Here is a 21,367-nt window from a genome sequence, read left to right as displayed (position 1 = left end):
CCTGATTTTCTGCCCAATTACTTGTGGAGTTCCACAAGGTTTTATTGTAGGGCCTAATTATTTTTTTTCTTATTATGCCTGTACAATTTAAATCTATGCATGATTTGCATTCATTTCAAAAGGTATCTGCCCCCACTGTATCTCTAGTCCACATAGAGCCTCAGAACAACATAACACAATTACGTTAAGTAACTAAGGGAGACAGTGCCTTTGTAGTGTCAGCCTTGTAACTTTGGAATATCTTTCTTCTTGCAATTAACAGTTAACAGATTATTTTAAGAAACATCTCAAAATAAATGTGTTTTACTGGTCTTTGGTTTTTAGCATTGTCTACATATAGATTTGGACAACTTTGCTTTAATTGTGCATTATAAAATATTTAATTTAATTTTCTATGAAATAAAAAACAAATGATTTATGACCATTTTAATTAGCTAGCATTCCACACTCACTCAACATTCATCATCTGACTCACAGGGTCTCCCCAATGATGATCTGTCCATTCACAATGGCATCATTGTGACCAAGGGTGCCCGCTTCCCCCTCCTCATCGACCCACAGACGCAGGGAAAAATCTGGATCAAGAACAAAGAGGCCAGGAGTGAGCTGCAGGTTTGGGATTTTTGCCACCAGCACCTTAGTTTGAAAACACGTGAATATGTTGGCTGGAGGATTCCATACAATTAATGAACATTATATAAGAACTTATGTCCTCAACTTAGTAGCACAGCTTTTATTCAGTTTTTACTTCATGCTCATTATTCTACCATGTCTGTTGTTTTTCTGTGGCCTCTAAACTCTTCAGATTTCTTGATAGCAGTAATGTCCTAGATTCTCCGCAGCATTTAGTTTGCCCCTAGTTTTTCACATGGTGCAACGCATGCTGCGCAGTGGAAGTTCTGCAGGCTTAATAAACACAGCCAAGGTCACTGGCCCTGCTAGGGGCAATCTCCCAGCTGTGTGAACGCACACTGAAATTCTATTATGAGTTTCCTCAAGACACATTTCCACAAGCTGTAGGTTCCTACAAATGACGTCGTTAGACAGACAGTATTTATTCTTCACGGCTCACATATAAAAGCAATGCAGTATTGGTTTGACTAGTCACAATCCGGTTGGCCTTTGAAGCTTAGAAGGGATGAGGGAGAAATCAAACACATCTCTTCCATTTGACTGAATTAGATGCTCTCCTTTTTGTTTTATATGCGGGTGATTTGCTAACCACTTTAGAATCAGACTGTCGCATGCATGTGTCATTGCTAGTAAGGTCAGGTGGGGAGACGATTACTTTAGAAAACACATTCGTTATAGCAAATGTTTGAGATTTTCCTCCATTAAGGTGTATATTATTGTTACCACAACATATAGCGAGCACATATTTTTAAACATGTTCGCGTTTCTGACCTCAGATCACCTCACTGAACCACAAGTACTTCAAGAACCACCTAGAGGACAGCTTGTCTCTCGGTCGCCCCCTCTTGATAGAGGACGTCGGGGAGGAGTTGGACCCCGCGCTCGACAACATCCTCGAGAAAAACTTCATCAAAACAGGCTCCACTTACAAGGTAAACCGGCTGATGTAATCCTGCTGAGACCCTCTCATATGTCCTTAGTTAGAAGAGTGTGAAATGGGCTTTGGGTTTGTTTTGAGCGCTGGTGGGACGCATGAATGGACTCTGCCTCTGGACACTCTGCCTCTTCAACTATCACATCTGTACTGACACAGGTTTATTAACTCGGACAGTGGAAAACAAGATCACTCGCTGACACTGCACAACATGGGCAGTACTGGCTGGAGGAGGAGATGGTCTACGTCGGTCTAACCGTTCCAACTGGAGCACCTCTCCTAAATCATATTAATTTTCGATTGAGATTAAAAATGCACTTGGTGTTAAATGCGTTACAGAAATTCTCATTTGTTTTGCCATGTTACTGTTGCCTTGTTCACACATGTTGTATTCTGCGCGAGATGAGATTTAATATCCAGGTAATTTAATTTATTTAATTTATTCTTAAAACAGTTTCATATCACATCTAATGAATAAATGTGATGAATGCATTTAATATCTAACCGTGCTCAAATTGATTCATACCATGGCAGATTCCTGGAATGACTAAGTAACGGGTGCAGGCTGTATGGTAAATATATAATATAGAAATATGCTGTACTTCTGCAGACGACCTAAAATATTCAATATTCCGCCTCCTTCCTTCTTTTCGTGGCTGGACCATGAAAAATGGATCACCCTCTCACTCAGACTCCAAATTTCATGTAATGTTGAAGGCTTGAGTGCTTCTTATTTGCCTGCATTGTATTAACCAAAATGACTCAAGTGAGTGAATTGCAAGTGGATTCTGGAAATATAGATTTGTACATGACAAGGTCTCTGCCAGTAAATTGGTTTGAACTTCTGAAAAAGCACTACACGCACAAGTGTGTCTTTCCTGTTCCGTTCGAATGGTCCACGGTTGAGAGGTCAGTCTAAATGCACTCTGTCGTGAACTTTTGTTTGTCCAGATAAACAACTCAGGCTGTTGAACTGTACATCGCGGCATGTTTTTTTTTTCTTCCTAATTTGTCATTGCAATTCAGCTTTTAGGCATTTCATTGTCCCTCATTATCACCTCTCAGCTCTCGGCTGTGGCTGTTGCTGACATCACAGCTTCTTCCCTGCGTCTGACACATGCATCAAACAAACAGTCATCTGTTCACGCACACACTCATTGTGCGTATCATACACCTACAGGAAAGCGTAAATACATGGTATGGTGACTGCAAGGAGGCGCGTGTTAAACACATTCAACCAGAAGTCTCTCTACTCCCTAGTGAGAAGCCTGATTTAGAGGTGTATGCACTCTTGCACCTCTCCCTCCTACCCTCCCCCTGAAAAGCTTTAATTTCTATTAATATCTTGGTGAGAGGAGGAAGTGAAGGTGTCTGCGGCCGACAGCTCGAGAGACAAACCAGCAGATGGATAATTAGAAGTTATACTGCCATGAGTAATTAAATGCTGATCAGAGCAAGCGCACAATCCTTGCACACACACACTTCTACCAACATATATACACAAACAGCTCTGATTGCAAAGCGTTGGCCTGATATTAACATTTTCAAAAACACTGCGTGTCTGTTCACATACGTGGCTCGCATAAGGACTTATGCCCCTTTGTGGATGGGGTCCACCTGAAACCAAAGTGGATCAACACTAGAGTCTGTAAGGACCTGATCCTCACCTGTAATTGGAGGAATTTGTTTAATCCTGTTATTTTTTTTTTTTACTCCACAGTGATTGGTACTCTAATGGCCAATTGTTCGTGGAGGGTTTGCTCCTTTTTCAAACCGTCTGACCTCTCTGGCTAAAATGGGGGCATTGTTGTCCTCATAAGAGTGTCCTACCCTCAGGTGCTGAGTCCTGAACCAGAGTGCCAGCTCCCCTGCCATGCATTTGTGAAGGGGTGAAAGGGGAGTTGTGGAGGTATTTTATGATGCCAACTCCAAACTCTTTCTCTGCGTCCACTTTGCAGGTGAAAATCGGTGACAAAGAGGTGGACGTTATGAAGGGCTTCAGGCTGTATATGACCACCAAGCTCCCTAACCCGGCTTACACTCCGGAAATCAGCGCCCGCACCTCCATCATTGACTTCACCGTCACCATGAGAGGACTGGAGGACCAGCTGCTGGGTAGAGTCATCCTCACTGAGAAACAGGTGAAGTTAAATGGAATAGTGGCCACTATGTCCACATAACATGAGTTTAAATTTAATTATCATGATAGTGCAAAGTCATGATAATTCGGTTTGGTACATCCCCAGTTGGATTTGAACCCAGAACCTTCTGAGCATCAGTGCTAACCATCACACCACTGTCCAACCCTAAATCCTAGCAATTCCTGTTAATTTTAAACACAGGCTTCCATCAAGTCTCCCTACTGTGTGCCTCCTGTTCTCTCCCTGGCCAGCACAAGCTGTGGGACAGTACTCTATAACTCATCTATTATTACCACCCTTTGACTATAGAACATGGCAATCATTACGCCCTTAGACAGAGCCAGTGTGAAGTAACCAGTCATCCAGAAAACGACACGGACATCCAAAGCTTCAGGGAATTGAAAGCAGCTACGCTGGGAATAGAATGGTACATTATAAATGCACCAATGCAGAGGACTCATTGATTGTTACTCTGAAAAGACTGGTTCTGCTCCCAAAAAGCAATTTTCTCTCTAGTAATGGCTGATCATGAAATGAAAGATTCATGCCAGATGAGAAGAGTGGCTTGTTATCTGCGGACTAAATATGGATTTAATTATAATGGGAAGTGAAGCCTCTATCTCGGCTACGAAGCCTGCTTCTTGTCGTTGCAGCTCGTGCACATTTCATGAGCCCGACATCTTCGTTGAATCATTTGTGTTCTCACTTAATGCCACAGCTCCTGTGTGCAGACAACTGTCAATCTGCCCTTGTTGGCTTTATAAATAATTCATTTGCAGTAGAATTTTCAGTAGAATGTATGAGTTAAGTATTGTAGAGTCAAGTACGTTCACATCACATCTTGTTCTGTACTTTAATAATCTTCATAGTAAAAATACACAAAACAGCTGAAATACTCCATGGTTTTTCAGGCCAAGGACCCCCAAACAGATGGAGAAATTAAGTAGGGAGTACTTTCATCTTGCCCACTCTCTCAGGCCCAAAAATGTCACTGTCGCCAGTAAAACCCTTTGCCTTCAGTGTTCCTAAACCGTGTGTGGTTGCGTGGTCTGTTTCATTTGTGACACCAGGAACTGGAAAAGGAGAGGACTGACCTCTTGGAAGATGTGACGACTAACAAGAGAAAGATGAAGGAACTAGAGGACAACCTCCTCTATCGACTGACCAGCACACAGGCAAGGAAATGTATCTCGAACTGTGACTGTGAAGAGAGAACATTAATTAATCTGAATTCTAGAGAGCGGTTTTGAAGCTCAGTGTGTGGGGCACTTAGCTGTCGCCATCTTGGCAAAGAGGCGGAGCATGAGTGGAGCTGAGGTAGGCAAGTGGAGCCAGGTAGATACATGTGAAGGCATGCCCTAAATTGTGCATAACTTTAATGAACTGTTCTCAAACCAACTTGTAAAGTTGGACATTTTAACATGGAGCAGTTTTTGGCCCATTCAGGTTGGCTTCATTTTTCAGGCCAAGCAGGTGCCTCAAGTATAAAGCCAGTTCATTTCATTCTTTGTGCCTTCATTTATAAACTGGCTGCATAAAACATGGAATGGTAACATTAGTGGGGTCATCTAACCGGATTACATTTTAAATTTGACTAATGCATATGTTCCGTGAAGAAAACTGCATACAGTATATGAGGTCACCAAAAAGAGCATAGAAGAATTTACATATACATTGCGTTTGTGTGTGGTTACTCCACTTCTGAAATCAGTTTCCATGGTTTCCATTTACATTTCTCTAACTTCCCAAGCATATACGTAAATATGTGTGTTTTTCTAGGGTTCACTGGTGGATGATGAAAGCCTCATTCTCGTCCTGAGCAACACGAAGCGCACGGCTGAAGAAGTCACTCAGAAGCTACAAATTGCTGCAGAGACCGAGATCCAGATCAATACTGCCAGAGAGGAGTACCGACCAGGTGGGTGATAATACTTGACTCAGGGATGGGATTTATCACTCGTTGGTTATGAGTTCTATACTCTGTAGACCAAGTGTACAAAAAGCCTTTGTGTAAAGGGGCATTTTTAGATTCATGAACAGAGGCTATGGTCAATCAAACACCTTATTCGTGAGTTGTGTGTGTGTCTATGTGTGTGTGTTCAGTGGCCACCAGGGGCAGCATCCTGTACTTCCTGATCACAGAGATGAGCATGGTGAACGTCATGTATCAGACCTCTCTGAGACAGTTCCTGGGACTTTTTGACCTTTCTCTGGCTAGGTGAGAATACTCTGGCATTCATCATTTTCTGCTTTCTGTGATGAATTGGTTTGCCCTTTAAAGGTGCAGTCCACCTGAAAATAAAATCACTCTTTTGAAACATTATTAGCAAGCGATCCCTCGCTGCTGGATAACTGGATCTAGTCAGGCATCCACAATGTTATCTTAGGCTTTCCCAGGACAGTGATTTTCAAAAAAAAGAGGCAAAATTAAATTATTTATTTGCAGGCAACTCATACTGCATAATTAAAGTGTTTAAAATGTCAGTTCCCGACTGTGTCCCAAAACTTCCCTCATTATCTGACTGCCTTCTTTGCACTTCTATTTCCACTCCACTTTTTCACACAGTAACTACTGCCGGAGGGTACGTTATGTCGTCCCAAATGTTAGAATTGTACTTGGAGAATATTTTAACAATACGATAAAAATACCAAAAAGGAAAAGTCAGTTTACTTATAATTGGCCATTTGCATTGGCTTACAATAAGGCTGCAATAAACTGCTTCTCTACATAATGCATTATTTATGCAACCTCAATGTTCTTCATAGATAGGGAACGTTTTCCTTAAAAGTGTCAGAGACATCCTGATCCTCACAGCTCATACTGAGTCTGCTCTCGCTATTCTGATCTCTGGTTTGTTTCCTGGGAAGATCTTTTTTTATCGAATAGCGTTTTGTACCTTAGCAGGTGTCGTAAGCTTTGAAGAGTTGAAGTGTGATGCCTTTAATGTTGTACCTAAACAGATCCTCCAAAAGCCCCATCACCAGCAAACGGATTGCCAACATCATAGAGTTTATGACCTTTGAGGTGTATAAGTACGCAGCGAGGGGTCTGTACGAAGAGCACAAGTTTCTATTCACTTTGCTGCTCACGCTGAAGATAGACATGCAGAGCAACAAGGTCAAACATGAGGAGTTCCTCACGCTCATTAAAGGTAAGTCTTTTTCTATTTGTGTAGGTTTTCTTTTTTTATAAAGGTGGACCCAAAGGCAAGACACCAGAGGCAGGTTTGAGGAAGAAAAGTCAATCTTTCAATAAGCTGATTCACGAAACAAGAATTTAGTAATGTAGAGAAGAGGTAAAGTCTCGCATAAAGTAAGGGGCAAACCAAGAGTGGGCCAAAGTCCAACAGAGTACAAACCAGGAATGCAATAGGAGAGGCACAAGAGAACAATCCAGTATGGTGACAAGTTGTTGCTCAGGTTGACAATGAGACAAACTGACAATGAGACACAGAGAGTACAAGGACTTTATAAAACTAAGGAAGAAATGTGAGAACATCACAATGCTCATTCAGAGTCAGGGTTCAGGCAAGAACAGAGTGCGTTTATTCAGCCCAAATTCAGAAAACCAGGCAGGCAGAAAGTCAGGCAAAGATACAAAAATCACTAGGCTGTCTCAGAAGTAGAAAACAGAAATCAGGTCTTAGACTAGGAAACTCTCAGGGAAAAAATGCTGGACCACTACACGAAACAACAAGACAATCTGGCACTGAGGGGGAGGGAAACACCGCTTATATACCTGAGGTGGAGGGAGACAACGAGACACAGGTGGAACACGTTAGGGCAGGCAGGCAGCTCAATCACACAGAAGGGAAACTTGACAGGAAGACAAGGATGAGACAAACTTCAAAATAAAACAGGAAGTGAGGAGGACACAAGAGGCCTCTGGACAGAACAGAAACTTAACGCTGACGGGTCCTGACACAAATGTAAACGCAGTGAAGGATTTAATGCCCTTCAATACTGAAACTACATGTGAAGTGATGAACTTCATAACGTCTCCACATGGAAAAATGTTTTTATTTTACTTTTATTTTCTCCGTTTCCAGCGTTTTGGCATTTTTGTTTGCCACTTCATATTCTGGGATTGCTTTGTTGTTTCGGTGCCCAGAATCTATTCTCTATTAAATATATTTGGCCTTGCAACCAAAAGAAGACTGTACGCGCACTCGTGTGCAACACCAGCACCCTGTTTTCACCGAGACTGATTTCAAATCTCCACCTAAGAACAACAGACGCTACAGCCGCCACTCACCTCGGAGCAGCCTCCAGCTCTGTAGATGAAGTTGGACTTAAATGTCCATCTATTTTTATTTACTTTGCATAAAAAAATTAATATCTGGGCTAATCGCGGGGCTTACACACATTTGGAACATATTGCCAGCGTAGCAGCTTTCTGAATCAGACGGAGGGCTCCTCGCTGCAGGGATAAAAGCCAGCAATGTTAACTGGCACAACCAGAACAGACAGTCTGCTACACGCATGCCGCTTCACCATCTGTCAGCTCTGACCTGCTGAACATGGAGCACGGCGCTCACGACTTTTGTGCATATTTTTTGTGGACCGTGTTCGCATGTTTGCATGTACTGTACATGAAACATTTTTTGCATTTGTGAAAAAAAGAAAAAATCTTTTTCGTGCAGATTTGTTTTTCTTCTTTACTCACGCTAGGTGTTGCTGCTAATGCGCGCGCATGCAGGCGTGTGTTCATGTTTGTGTTTGTTTCACGCAGGGGGCGCATCTCTGGACCTGAAGGCTTGCCCCCAGAAACCAGCTAAATGGATCCTTGACATGACCTGGCTCAACCTTGTAGAGCTCAGTAAACTGTGGCAGTTCTCAGACATACTCGATAAGGTACGACACACACGCACCCATGCACGCACACACACACACACACAGCAGCGGTCTCAAGGTGCTTATTAAAATTTTTCACGGCTCTCCTTTGCTCTAGTAAGCATGTCAATATCAGCCTCATCATGGCTCACTTCAGCTCCCTTTCATACAGATACACCCCAAAGACTGTGATACGCACACGCGCACCCCCTCATCACGATTGCCTGTCACTCACACATGAACACACCCACCCTTGTGGGTGACTGACAGGCTGGTGGCTCCCACAGAGGGACAAACTCAATGCTCTGTGAAATGAGCTCAGTTTGGATGAACTTCCAATCAACCACTTCTGCTTTTAGTGGATGCGCATATGTGGAGGCACACAACGGGTGTGTGTGTGTGTGTGTGTGTGTGTGTGTGTGTGTGTGTGCCCGCATGGAAGTACACTTGTATGTCTCTATGCATGATTAACGGGGGTAGATGGATTAACAGCTCGTTGTTTAATCAAATCAGTCTTCCAAGAAAAACAAGGTGTGGACGGAATTGCGGAGTATCAGGTGACTAGAATGTGTAACGCACTCTTGTCGAGCAAGAGCTGCTGTTAATGTGCTCTTCAGGAAAACACTAAAGCCCTTGAGTTATTAAGTGGAACTGCTCAGCGGCAAAGACAAGCAGCTCTCAGTTTCAAATAATAGATAGACGGATGCATTTGGGTTTGGGATAGATGGTTAGGCTTCATCTATAATAAATACTAATTTCAAGAATTATGAAAACACCATTAATTTTAAATATGAAACCTCATGGTTAATACAGCTACATTTCTGCTGGAGAGTATTAGATAGACACCACAGAGGCAGCCAGGCAATGTGGAGAACCGACTTCTCCTATGAGCCGTTATTGGTCTGCACCTTAGGTTCAAGTTTGTGTAATGATGTAAATTTTAAATCTAGTTACCGTTGCCTGTGCCGGTTATACACTTACCACGTTATTGCCGTGAAACATGAGAACTCGAGTTCTCCGTTTAACCTCGTTTCCTGTTGTGATATGATTAGACTATGTTATTATTGTTTGTGTCTACTGGATGTTTGCTACAGTTTTTGCAAAAGACAAGAAGACAAGAAAAAAATATAGTAAATATAGTCCCAAACATGCTGTGCAGGCACAGAAAAGGCACATGTTCATCATGGTCCTTACTCAAATTAAGGGCAATTTGGGCAATTTGTGGTGCACATCTAAGAGAGTACAGATTGAATGTGTTTCGTTTCACCAAAAACTTTGAGCACATTTGATCTTTCTTTTCTGGTTGTGATAGATTTAATTCTGAGGTCACTTTGGGCAGCATCAACGTGCATGTGGTGTCTTCTTCCTTTTCTGTTTGGATTTGGATGTTTTTTTTTGTTAGTTTTTTTTTTTTTTATGTGTTCCTGTGTTTCTTCCAGATAAGTCGGAATGAGAAGCAGTGGAAGACTTGGTTTGACAAGGAGGCCCCGGAGGAGGAGGTGGTACCAAACTCTTACGACCAGGCTCTTGACTGCTTTAGACGGTTGCTCCTCATACGCTGCTGGTGCCCTGACAGGACCATTGCACAGGTAAATATCTTAAGAATGGGGCTGCTACTAGGAAATTTCCACCAGTCAGACTATATAGATCATAGACAATTTGTAGAATGCTGATGCGGACTATGAGAATCCATTTCCTTGTCCCTATCAGCAGGATAAATCTACACCTGACGTCCTCAGTCATAGTATTTGGTGGACTATTTTAATGTGCCATGATCTACAATATAGATTAACTAACCTGCCAGAGGTGGAGCTTCTTATGTATGAATTATAATTAGAGAAGCTTTAAGTGGCTCTCGACGAACTACATTTTTAGCTCTTTGGCAACGCCTATGGTATGTGAGGGATCACCTGATCATTTTAATATGATTCTATAAGTGTGTTGAGGCTCATTTTAACACATCTTGTTATTTCAATGGACGACAGAGAGAAAGCTAACAGATTTATTTAAATGGGAGTCTTTTACTTTGTTAATGAGACTGGGACCAGAAAACAAAACAGTTTGGTAGTATAGTCAGTTATTTCTCTTTTGTCTAAAGATCTCCTTGAAGTTAGGCTATATTTGGACAGTCACTTTTCACTGATGGGTACTTTTTTTTTTGGTGGGGTGGAATTTATTTTGTTGCACTCACAGTCCAGCAGCTCTCCTTGGCTGACCCAGCGGTCTTTACTGTTGGATAAAAAAAAAAAATATTCTGAACCCACCCTCTGCCTTCAGTTCCAGAAAATACATTTATTCCTAAATTTACTTTGGCTTGCCTTCAATGGAAAAACGAGTCTTTCCCCTAGTGTCTCATAATTTTGCCCCATTTTATTCCTTTTCTCCTCCAGGCCCGTAAATACATAATGGACGCAATGGGGGAGAAGTACACTGAGGGGGTGATTCTGGACTTAGAGAAGATGTGGGAGGAATCAGACCCACGGACACCTCTCATCTGCTTCCTTTCAATGGGCTCAGATCCAACTGACTCTATTATCGCGCTTGGTAAGAAGCTGAAAATTGAGACCCGCTACGTCTCCATGGGACAAGGACAAGAAGTCCACGCTCGCAAGCTTCTGCAGCAGACCATGGCTAATGTGAGTCGGTGCTGTGAGGTTACTGCTGCCGCCTTTTTTTTTTGCATCATTTAAAACTGCATTTTAAAATATAAAATACGTTGAACAAGGCTTCACGCGGATGCTGTCTTTGTCTCCAGGGTGGCTGGGCCTTACTCCAGAACTGCCACCTGGGTCTGGACTTCATGGATGAGCTAATGGACACGCTAACGGAGACAGACTTTGTCAGCGACAGCTTCCGCGTTTGGATGACCACAGAGGTCCACAGACACTTCCCCATCACGCTTCTACAGATGTCAATCAAGTTCACCAACGAACCGCCACAGGGCCTCAAGGCAGGGCTTAAGAGGACCTATGGAGGTGGGGGGTGGTTTTCTTTATTTCCAGCATAGACTTTAAAGCAGGGGTCAATGTTTTTCAGGCCAAGGACCCCCAAACTGATAGAGAAATTAAGTAGGGACCCCCTACTTACTATATGTGTTCTATATTAAACTCAGCCTGGTGCTATTCATCATCATCAGCTATCATTTTGCATTCAATATTAATCTTAATATTCCTTTACTAAAATATGTTGGATTCATGTTAATGTGTGTTTAAAGAAATTTAAAATATATACATATATATAAAAAAAATATCGAATCAACCAAAAGTTTTGCAACTCCCTCTGCAGTGCCTCCGCGGACCCTACACTTTGAAACATAATCCGAAATTAAGGCATGTCATTTTATTGAGCAGCTCGAGGTCAGCGAGCTTACTCCAAGAATAAAGACGTCCTGAATCGATGCAATGTTCTAGCAAGAAAACAAATCCCAAGCATGTGTGTTGAAAAATGGATGAAAACCTCAATAGATTGATCCGTCTCTCATAACTACAAGGATTTTGGATGTGTGTATGTGTGCGCATAGAAAAAGAGGATGAGCATGCAGAATAGGGTGTCTTGCTATTCTCGTTGTGTGTGTGTGTGTGTGTGTGTGTGTGTGTGTGTGTGTGTGTGTGTGTGCAAACACCTCCTGTGCGGATGTGCGCATACAGATAGCCACTCGATCCTCTCCCACCCTGGGGGACAGTGTGCAGGTGAAACGATAAAGATTCAGGAGAAACACCTGCTCGCTGCTTAATTCATCGCATTTTCCGTCCAAGTCAGGCATGAGGGAAATTTCAAACAAGTTCAAACGCACAGTTTGTGTTGTTATGCAAACCTTAAGGTGGAAGAAGAGACGAATATTTAATATGAAAGAACCAGCTGTCTTGGTTGGCTCGTATGGAAAAGGAATAGGTCTGCTACCTGAAGGGCAGTGGAGAGAGGCTGTGCTCATGCTCTTGAATCCTGGCTGCTGTTAAAAATCACTGACTGGATTATATTTTCCACATTTACAAGTCACAAATGCTAAATGGTTTCTAAAAGAGGGAGTCTTTGTGGGTATAAGTCACTTTTTTTCTGGACGGCTTTGGATAATCTCATTTTATGTTTACTTTAAATCATGCTGGGTGTGCTCTTACACTGAAAAATTAATTCATGTGTTCTCCGCCAGGTATAAATCAGGACCTTTTGGATGTGAGCAACATGGCGCAGTGGAAGCCGATGCTGTATGGAGTAGCGTTTCTCCACAGCACAGTGCAAGAGAGGAGGAAGTACGGCCCTCTGGGATGGAACATCCCCTACGAGTTCAACCAGGCCGACTTCAACGCCACTGTCCAGTTTGTTCAGAACCACCTTGATGACATGGACATTAAAAAGGTAGGTGAACTTCTTATATATCTAACTGAAAAATACAGGCATATTTGTGGAGTTGGTTTTGGTTGGTTCTGCAGCCTTCTTCAAAAGCAAAGGATTGAGTAAAATGTATTCAAATAATCAAATTATTTGTTTTCAGATGTTTGTAATGCATTTAAATTAAAAATTTGTATCATTTAAACAACTGACCTTTGATTAGACTTTGATAAATATTGAAGCCGTCTGTATTTAGTAAATATTTATTGCTAACCTAACCACACTGTTACTGATTTCACATTTTATAAGCTGTGTGGGGTCTAATCCCTAATCAAATTACACATTCATCAGCGCCTTTTGTCAAAATTTCACATCCTATTTGCCGTCATCCCCCATCACTCTCCCACATATCCTCAGGGTGTGTCGTGGAACACGGTGCGTTACATGATCGGGGAAATTCAGTACGGGGGGCGCGTGACTGACGACTACGACAAGCGCCTCCTCAACACCTTCGCCAAGGTGTGGTTCAGCGAGGATATGTTTGGGCCTGCCTTTAACTTCTACAAGGGCTACAGTGTCCCCAAGTGCTCCAGCGTCGACCAGTACCTAACATACATCCAGGTCAGTCTGTCTCTCTTGGTAAACTCTGCAATCCGGCTTCTGTAAATAATGTGTCAGATTGAAAGACATTTGCTTGTACGACTGGACATGTGGCTGTAAAAATGTCACTGATAAGAGCAGCAGCCTTTGGGATTTCACATATGTTTGCACACTGATGCTCTATCTTTCTCCAATTTTTTATTTTATTTGTTTTTCCTCCACAGCGCATGGCATCAAATACAGTGAAGATATTGGGTTTTTGACAGAAGCTAACGCGTCCTGTTCTCGTCACATCTAAATACGGGCCCGTGTCATGTGTTATTTCAGATCAAATGCAAGCAAACTCATTTTATTACAGATTATATATGGTTTATAAGTATTCCTGTGTGCGTCATTTGTGTGTGCGCGCCCCGTGAGCGTGTGCTTGTCTGGGGGCAGTTCCTGAGCTTGTTTCATTAAAGCTAGTTTCATTATGATGGATGCTCAGGGCTGCCAGGCTCGGAAAGCTTATTCCTCTGCACTGCCTCTCAAATAGAGAATGACAAACACAGCCTTGGAGAACACACATGCATACATACAGACACACTCAAATTTGCTAACAACCTTTCTATCTGTTTCTGTCACGGGCACATACTTTAAAGAGACAAAATGCACAACAGATTGTGCGTGTTTGCATTCAAATGAAATGCAGGCAGACAGGAACAAAGGCAGAATTCCCTATGACGACATGGCTAAAGGTCATTGTGTCTAGCGCCAAATGTGACTTTTTATTTCACCAACTCTCATTTTTCTTGGTTGTATTAGCCACGCTCTCGATGTTTGCCTCTTTCCGAATGCAAAGTGTGGTGGATGTTTCTCAGATGTTGCACAAAAATCACAAAATCTACTACCGGCAGAAAAACCTTGAGCCCATTTATCAAGTGCGAACATGGTCAAGTCACAGTTTCATCACTGTACCGGAATAAATCTGCAGATACACAGCCTCTTCTCCCATGCTAACCTGGGCACCTCCAGATCAACCGAGGAATGAACACAGAGCAGGCGTGATGAAATGAAACACGTTTGACAACAACAGATTTAAAACCTCTAGATAAAACATGCTTACCAATCAGTCTTAGAGACATAGACCATTGAATTTCTGAGGGGTGGTTTTGAAGCTCAGTGTGGTGACTCTTGCCGCCACCATCTTGATCAGGGGTGGTACCACCTAACTTCTGATGAATTCCAGAGCTGAAGCATGCATAGAGCTGAGGCCGACAGTGAAAGAGCTGTGAGGCCACCTAGCTTGTAAAATGGTAAAATAGTAGGCCCCGCCCCTATCGCTGCTGAGCCAATCACGAGCCCTGATTCTGTCAGGTTCCCCCGCTATTGGCTGAGAGTCTATTCAGTCCCTAGAAGAAGAAACTTCTGTTGTCCGACTGTACAAGTGTCGTGGCTGAGTACCACACAGACCAAAATCTTTATTTCTGCTTTTAAATTTGACTTGACTAACTTTTGGACCAAGCCTTGAGTGGCCATCCTGGGAACTGCAGCTTTTGCCACTTGCTCGTTGGATTCATCGACCGCGAAGGTTGCCACTTGCTTAAAACACAGCAGACAACGTATTAAGTTTACATTTGTTTTTATTTGGATTTGCTCACTTGCTACTCATAATAAAACCCTGTGCATCCATTACTGAGTATATTTGTTCAGAAATGAGCTCATTAGCCACGCTGCAGTAACAGATGGTCCATCTTCCTGTCATTTCGGAGAAAGGCACACACTGCAGGATGTCTTGAAGCCGGTGGTTAAAACGGCATCATCTCCACACCGCGCTTTGACGATATTTTTATTAGAGCAACTTCGTCTTTAAATTGAAGACGGAAACCTAGACTTACCCATAGTTTATTTGGGAGTGTTATTTGGGTGGTCGAGGTGGAGGTAAGCCTGAATCTCCTGTGAGTTACATCCTCATCCTCCTTATCAGAGGGTGAAAAGACACCATGAGCGCCCAGACCAAGGGTGGGCATCACTGTGAGAAAAACCACAGAGCTAGGAAATAAGTGCCTTAAACTGGGAAAAATAAGGGCGGGCTGCTGCTTCCAATAAGAAAAAAATAAACAGGTAACACATAAGAATGAATTCCTGGAAATAGGTACGGGCTCAGGCTGAGGCAATAACCTGCTCTGTGGGGACACAGGGCCTCTCTCCCAGAACTCATTGTGAGAGTATCCCCGTTTCCTTAAGCGCTGCTGTTCTTCTATCACAGGGTCTTCCAGCCTACGACACTCCGGAGGTGTTTGGTCTCCACCCGAACGCAGACATAACCTTCCAGAGTAAACTGGCTAAGGATGTGCTGGACACCATCCTCAGTATTCAGCCCAAAGACAGCTCATCGGGCGGAGGGGAAACCAGAGAAGCTGCGGTATCTAGGCTGGCTGACGACATGCTGGAGAAACTGCCTCCCGACTACGTACCCTTTGAAGTAAGCCCGAGTGTGTGTGTGTGTGTGTGTGTGTCTGCCTGGAGCAGCGTGCAGTGTTCCTCTAACTGGCTGCGAGTGCTGGTGTGGTATTCAGCGTGGTTAGGGTCTGTGTTTGAGAGACAGTGACGGAGTGCAAAGAAGACCAGAAATAGACACAGGGTGCGAATCATGCTAGCTTCACTTTATTTTGGGTTTCCCTTTTTTTTTTTTTTTCTTCTCGTCACCAAGTAAAAAGTGAGGCGAGATCGTGACTTTTCTCACGTGAGGCGCGACGCTCGTCATGGAAAACTGTCACGGCACGACACACCCCACGTCTACTGCTGTTATTCTCATCTATCTTGCTTGCTTGTCTGTCAGTTTACACGGTGCATAATGGCACCCGAAAAAAAAAAAAAAAAAACAGAGGCGGTGTCCCATGTTGACAAGCTCCACAAAACGCGTTTTAAAATGAGGGACAATTGGATGTAGAGCAGAAAGGCCCAACAGAATACAGAAACACAGTGTTCTGCATTAACAAAGACACACAGCCCCACGTTGTATTTTCAGTGAAACAGACTCCATCTCTCCTGTTATTTCTGTTCCTTACAAAATACCAGTAACTATAGTAACCTCACATCCTCTCTAGTTTCTACCTGAAGCATTTCAACATCCAGATAAAAAGAAAAAGAGAAACACTTCCTCACTTCTTCTTATGTTTCATGCGTGCAGAGTGAAAATACACAAAACCTTGCGAGTTCCCGGTTCATATCCAGCTCATCAACAAAAACCTGTGTGTGCTGCACGCATTACACCGTAAATCCCCTCAGATGATTCATTTACCTGCTTGACTGAAACCAGGTGAGGGAGCATCTTCAGAAGATGGGTCCTTTCCAGCCCATGAACATCTTCCTTCGCCAGGAGATCGACCGGATGCAGAGGGTCATAGTTCTGGTCCGAAACACCCTCACGGACCTGAAGCTGGCCATCGACGGGACCATCATCATGAGCGAGAACCTGCGCGACGCCCTGGACTGCATGTACGACGCACGCATTCCCGCACGCTGGAAAAAGGTCGGTCGACAGGGATGAGTCACAGTTATTCCTTGTTGTTATTTATTAATTATTCTGTCTAGGAAAAAAAAAAAAACATCACACCCTTCACTTATTATTCCAGTAGCATCTGCAGCGACCATAAATCACTTTATCGTTTACTCAAACTGCGAAATGAGCCCTCCTTAATGTGAACAGTCATAAATTAACTCTGCTTAAAGCTCTTAAAGCCCACTGCTTTCAATTAAATACACTAGCATGTAATTTCAGGGAGCCCCAAGGCTCTGCAGGACTAAGCAGGGACACTTTCTCCCGTGTTATTTATTGTCCTCTCGGTTTAACTGTTTGTCTCTGTGAACATCAGGTAATTTCTGTTCACTGGAGTCAAGCGCAGCGTCATTATGAGTCAAGCTAAGTTCTTGCTCAACCCACGCTAATGCCCCTCATCATTTTAATTTGTGCACTTTACTTTTTCTTTGTTGGCGCAACACAGCTGGAGAGAATACTGGGACATTAATAACGGCAGAGCGAGAGCAAACAAAGGAAGAACTCTGACTTAGCAAGACTTTTCCTATATCTTTTATTTAAATCCGTCGGCGCGTATTCAAGCTGTGCTTCTTGTAAAAATAATTCACGACTGGCTGGCTCCTGAGATTCAGTTTTTCTACCTGCAGGGCTATTTCCTGCATATGGGCCATTTATCTGTGTTGCACATCTGTGTTTGGGATTTGTTGTATTTTTTTCTTCTTATTTTTTTTATCCTATTGTGCAAGTCTTGTTCTGTTACCACACAATGATTCATGTACCTTTCAGTCTCCCTTTGTCTTCTCCTCCGACCCTTCTGGATGTCAGCCATTCTGTGTTTCACAGCGATGTTTTGTTTTCATGTTGTTGTTTGCCTTTCTTGTGATCATGTTTCAGGCATCGTGGGCCTCCAGCACCCTGGGGTTCTGGTTCACAGAGTTGCTTGAGCGGAACCGGCAATTCCAGGTTTGGCTCTTTGAAGGGCGGCCCAACTGCTTCTGGATGACAGGCTTCTTCAACCCGCAGGGCTTCCTGACAGCCATGAGACAGGTACGCACGACATCAGGCTACCTACCTATTTGTCCACCGCCGGGAAGGAGACCAGATGGCACGCAGAGGGAGAAGCGGGCGCTCAGCCACATTCACACATGCACCCGAGCGTGTGCGCACACGCCGCGCGCACACTAGAGGCTCACGTTTTACAAACAACATATATTACAATCTAGCAGCGGGTTTCACGGGGAAGACTCTGTCGTTTCATTAGCAGTTACGTAATGAGCCGATACTTAAATATTGCCGCAGTTGCGCAATGCATACACAAGTGCAATAATTGAGTTCACGTAGCTGGGGCTGTGGTTGAGCAGTGAAGGGACAGAAAGTGCAGGCAGGCCTCGCATGTTGGACTCGAGGGATTTAAGTTCGGTCTTGTCCCCATTCAGCGTGAGAGTGTGGTTGGCAAGGACATCGAGCAGCTGTTGTCGGGGCAGAGCGTCACTAGGTGACTTACATTAAATACCTCTGACAGAACATGTGAATACTGACCATCTTGTGACAAAACAATGGGAAACTTTTGGTATTCACATGGATGTTACTTAGACATGTACCATCCCCAGCAGAAGGCAGCCTGACACAGACATAGGAACAAAAACACTTTAGGAACAACTGAAAAAAACAAGAAGAACAGCACAAGGTGTTGACCCGGCCTTCAAATTCCCTAGACCCCAAACTGTGGGATGCACTGGAACAAGCCGGATCCACTGAGGCCCCTCACCTGAACGCATAGGACCCAAAGACCCCCACTAACAACAACCTGTTGCCATGCAGATAAAGACATAAGTTATAATGGCATGCCTGAAAAGTGTAGTTTTCTTAGTTCGTTAATTTTTTTCTCTATCCAGCTTCAATTCAACCCCTTCATGGCCTACGTTACTGTGACGTCACGTTAGCCAGAGGCAAAACAGAGGGAAGCTTGAGGCGAACACTGTCACTTTCAACCACGAAAATGTCATCTTGTTATTTTTTGGTGCCAAAAAATGAAAAATCAGAAACACTGACTTGGAGTTTTATCATATACCAGCCACTGACAGTCGTAGACAACTTTGGTTTGACTTTGGGGATTAAAAGAAAGGACGGGAGGGAGACAATCAACAAAGTGCACACTTCATATCAGTTCAGATTAATATGTGATGCATCATCAGTTTCAGCATGGATGACTTTATGGGTTAGACTAAATCGTGACTGAAATTACATTAAGTTAATCATTATTTAGCGAATTCTCGTTACGTTTCAAAGCTAATGCTAACCGCTAGCTAACGCAACTTTAGCTGCATGTTTCAGGGGTGTCCAAGCAGTGGTTCCACTTACTTTTTGCAATGTCTTTGTTGGAGAGGCTTCCCTTGATAAAGACAGACCAGACTTCGTCTCCTCTGTTTCCTCCTTTGGTCGAATCCTCCATCCATTCAGTTAGAGTGTGGGGCTCGATGAATGTAGTCCGATCAGTCAGAGTCAACTTTTTAAAATAACATCCACGGTCTCGGAGAGCGAGTGCATCAGTATATTCTCTAAAATATCAGTCTTCCTCGTCCATTCGTGCCAAACCAGTCCATTGAAATATGCTTACCGCCTTTTTACAAGCTATAGCGTTTCAGATGTTTTGCATCAAATTAAGCCCCGCCCCTAAAAAAATGTCACATTGTTTACAAACTGTGAAAGGGTCCGTAGCCCTGGTGAAGGCCAGTTTTTCACAAACGCAGAGGAGCCATAAAATTTGGCAGCTAATCTCTCCACTGTGGGCATTGGGTACTTGTAAGAACCTGATCTGAGATCAACGCACAGGTGCAGGCCCCTCTTTCAGCCCGTTTATTGGCCGAGTGAGGCAGCCATTAAAAAGACCCACAACCAAGGTGGTGGAGCAAGTATTGTCCTTGGCTTGGATTATGGAAAGGTCTAACTTTTTATCTGTAGAGTTTTAGTTGTAGAGCATATTTCTGTTGCATGGATCGCACATTAATTGTGTTCATACTCGTGACAGTCTATTGGAGATTACAAACAACAATGGATTTCTGTAATGATTGGTGGCTTGGTCTGGTTGTTGTGTATTATGAATATAAACCGGTGGCTGAACACATCACATCCCCGTACTTTGCAGTTTTCATCAATAATAGAAACGTTTAGCGTTGGTGTAAGGCGTATAAATCTGAGTGAGTTCTATTTTTTATTCGTTCAACGCCGTAGATAAATCCTGGTTCCTCTGAGACAGAAATTATGTGGTTTACTGAGAAGCAATTTCTTGAACGACTTTGTTCCCAAATATAGCCGCCCTGCGCTGTATACATCTCGTATATTAGCTTCTCAGGAGATAAAGTGCAAGTTTTATCAGCCTGCCGGTGTCTGCTGGAGAGTTCTTCGATTTGGTGTATCGTGTGTGTGAAATGGCTTGTTTTTTTTTTGTCATTTTTTTTTTCCTAGGATCCTGTTATGTGTCTGTCCTTGTTATTGCTCATGAATCCCCTATCCGTCCAAATTTGCCCAATAAGGGTTTTAGTCAGTTCTATTCTTCTCTTTTGATATGAAGGTACAATGACTGAAGGGACGCAATAGTCGCATTTCATTTATTTGTTGCACTTGCTGCTCCCTCTTTTTTTTTTCTTTGACTCATATTGGATTTATTTTCTCTCCATCTCCGCAGCACCTCACAGAACAGCACCTTAGAAGGAGTGCACTTCACTGCCCTTGTGTTGTGTTTTTTTTTTTTATTTTTTTATTACAGCCCTTTTATCAAAATTGATTTTTCGTGAGGAAACTGTTGCCAAATGTCATCTCTGTTGTTCATGTGTACTGCCGTATCAAATTGGCCACATCGGTGCCTTAAAGTGCCCATTTGTACTTGCACTCGTAGGAGATCACGCGGGCCAACAAGGGCTGGGCCCTGGACCGCATGGTGCTGTGCAACGAGGTGACCAGGTGGATGAAGGATGACGTCACCCAGCCCCCGACGGAGGGGGTGTACGTCTACGGTCTGCACCTGGAGGGAGCCGGCTGGGACCGGCGCAGCTGCAAACTCGTTGACTCCAAGCCCAAAGTCCTCTTTGAGATGATGCCTGTGATCCGCATGTACGCGGAGAATAATGGTGAGTTTTGTATTATTATTAGATGGAGGAAAAGCGGAGGTGAAGATTCCAGTCTCACAATACGCAGGGTTTAATCCTTTCAGTCTCTCCTCCTCAAAGTTTGCATCCCACGCAGCCGCTGGATGGATGTAACATTTAAATGTCAAGCAGACTAAGTGCTATTTATTTTGTCTGAGAATAGATTACCAGCAGTATGTGGCCCGGTGTTTGTTCTGGATAAGGCCAGAGTATATTCAGCCAGGCAGCAGACAGA

The 21,367-nt window shown here is 43.3% G+C and overlaps 1 protein-coding gene and 1 long non-coding RNA gene across 2 annotated transcripts in view; one reads left to right on the top strand and one right to left on the bottom strand.

The window, feature by feature from the left end:
* Positions 1–21,367, top strand: part of dnah5 (dynein, axonemal, heavy chain 5) — an 88,723-nt gene that overhangs the window by 64,202 nt on the left and 3,154 nt on the right. Inside the window, exons 71-87 of the mRNA XM_047598878.1 lie at positions 478–612; positions 1,410–1,565; positions 3,526–3,708; positions 4,779–4,883; positions 5,488–5,626; positions 5,812–5,926; positions 6,670–6,860; positions 8,441–8,562; positions 9,981–10,130; positions 10,932–11,177; positions 11,297–11,516; positions 12,689–12,894; positions 13,285–13,488; positions 15,716–15,931; positions 16,769–16,981; positions 17,882–18,034; positions 20,883–21,114. Coding sequence (XP_047454834.1) covers positions 478–612; positions 1,410–1,565; positions 3,526–3,708; positions 4,779–4,883; positions 5,488–5,626; positions 5,812–5,926; positions 6,670–6,860; positions 8,441–8,562; positions 9,981–10,130; positions 10,932–11,177; positions 11,297–11,516; positions 12,689–12,894; positions 13,285–13,488; positions 15,716–15,931; positions 16,769–16,981; positions 17,882–18,034; positions 20,883–21,114 — 2,986 coding nt within the window. The remainder of the gene's footprint in view (positions 1–477; positions 613–1,409; positions 1,566–3,525; positions 3,709–4,778; positions 4,884–5,487; positions 5,627–5,811; positions 5,927–6,669; positions 6,861–8,440; positions 8,563–9,980; positions 10,131–10,931; positions 11,178–11,296; positions 11,517–12,688; positions 12,895–13,284; positions 13,489–15,715; positions 15,932–16,768; positions 16,982–17,881; positions 18,035–20,882; positions 21,115–21,367) is intronic.
* Positions 357–16,870, bottom strand: LOC125016397. Its single transcript, XR_007113679.1, has 2 exons — positions 16,751–16,870; positions 357–575 (listed from the first exon to the last, which is right to left on the bottom strand). It is a non-coding gene; the product is annotated as an uncharacterized LOC125016397 (long non-coding RNA).

The sequence above is a fragment of the Mugil cephalus genome, chromosome 11 (assembly GCF_022458985.1).
Source record: "Mugil cephalus isolate CIBA_MC_2020 chromosome 11, CIBA_Mcephalus_1.1, whole genome shotgun sequence".
In the NCBI taxonomy this organism is placed as follows: Eukaryota; Metazoa; Chordata; class Actinopteri; order Mugiliformes; family Mugilidae; genus Mugil; species Mugil cephalus.
Note: the sequence above shows the minus strand (reverse complement) of the source record. Positions and strands in the feature narration are given on the sequence as shown.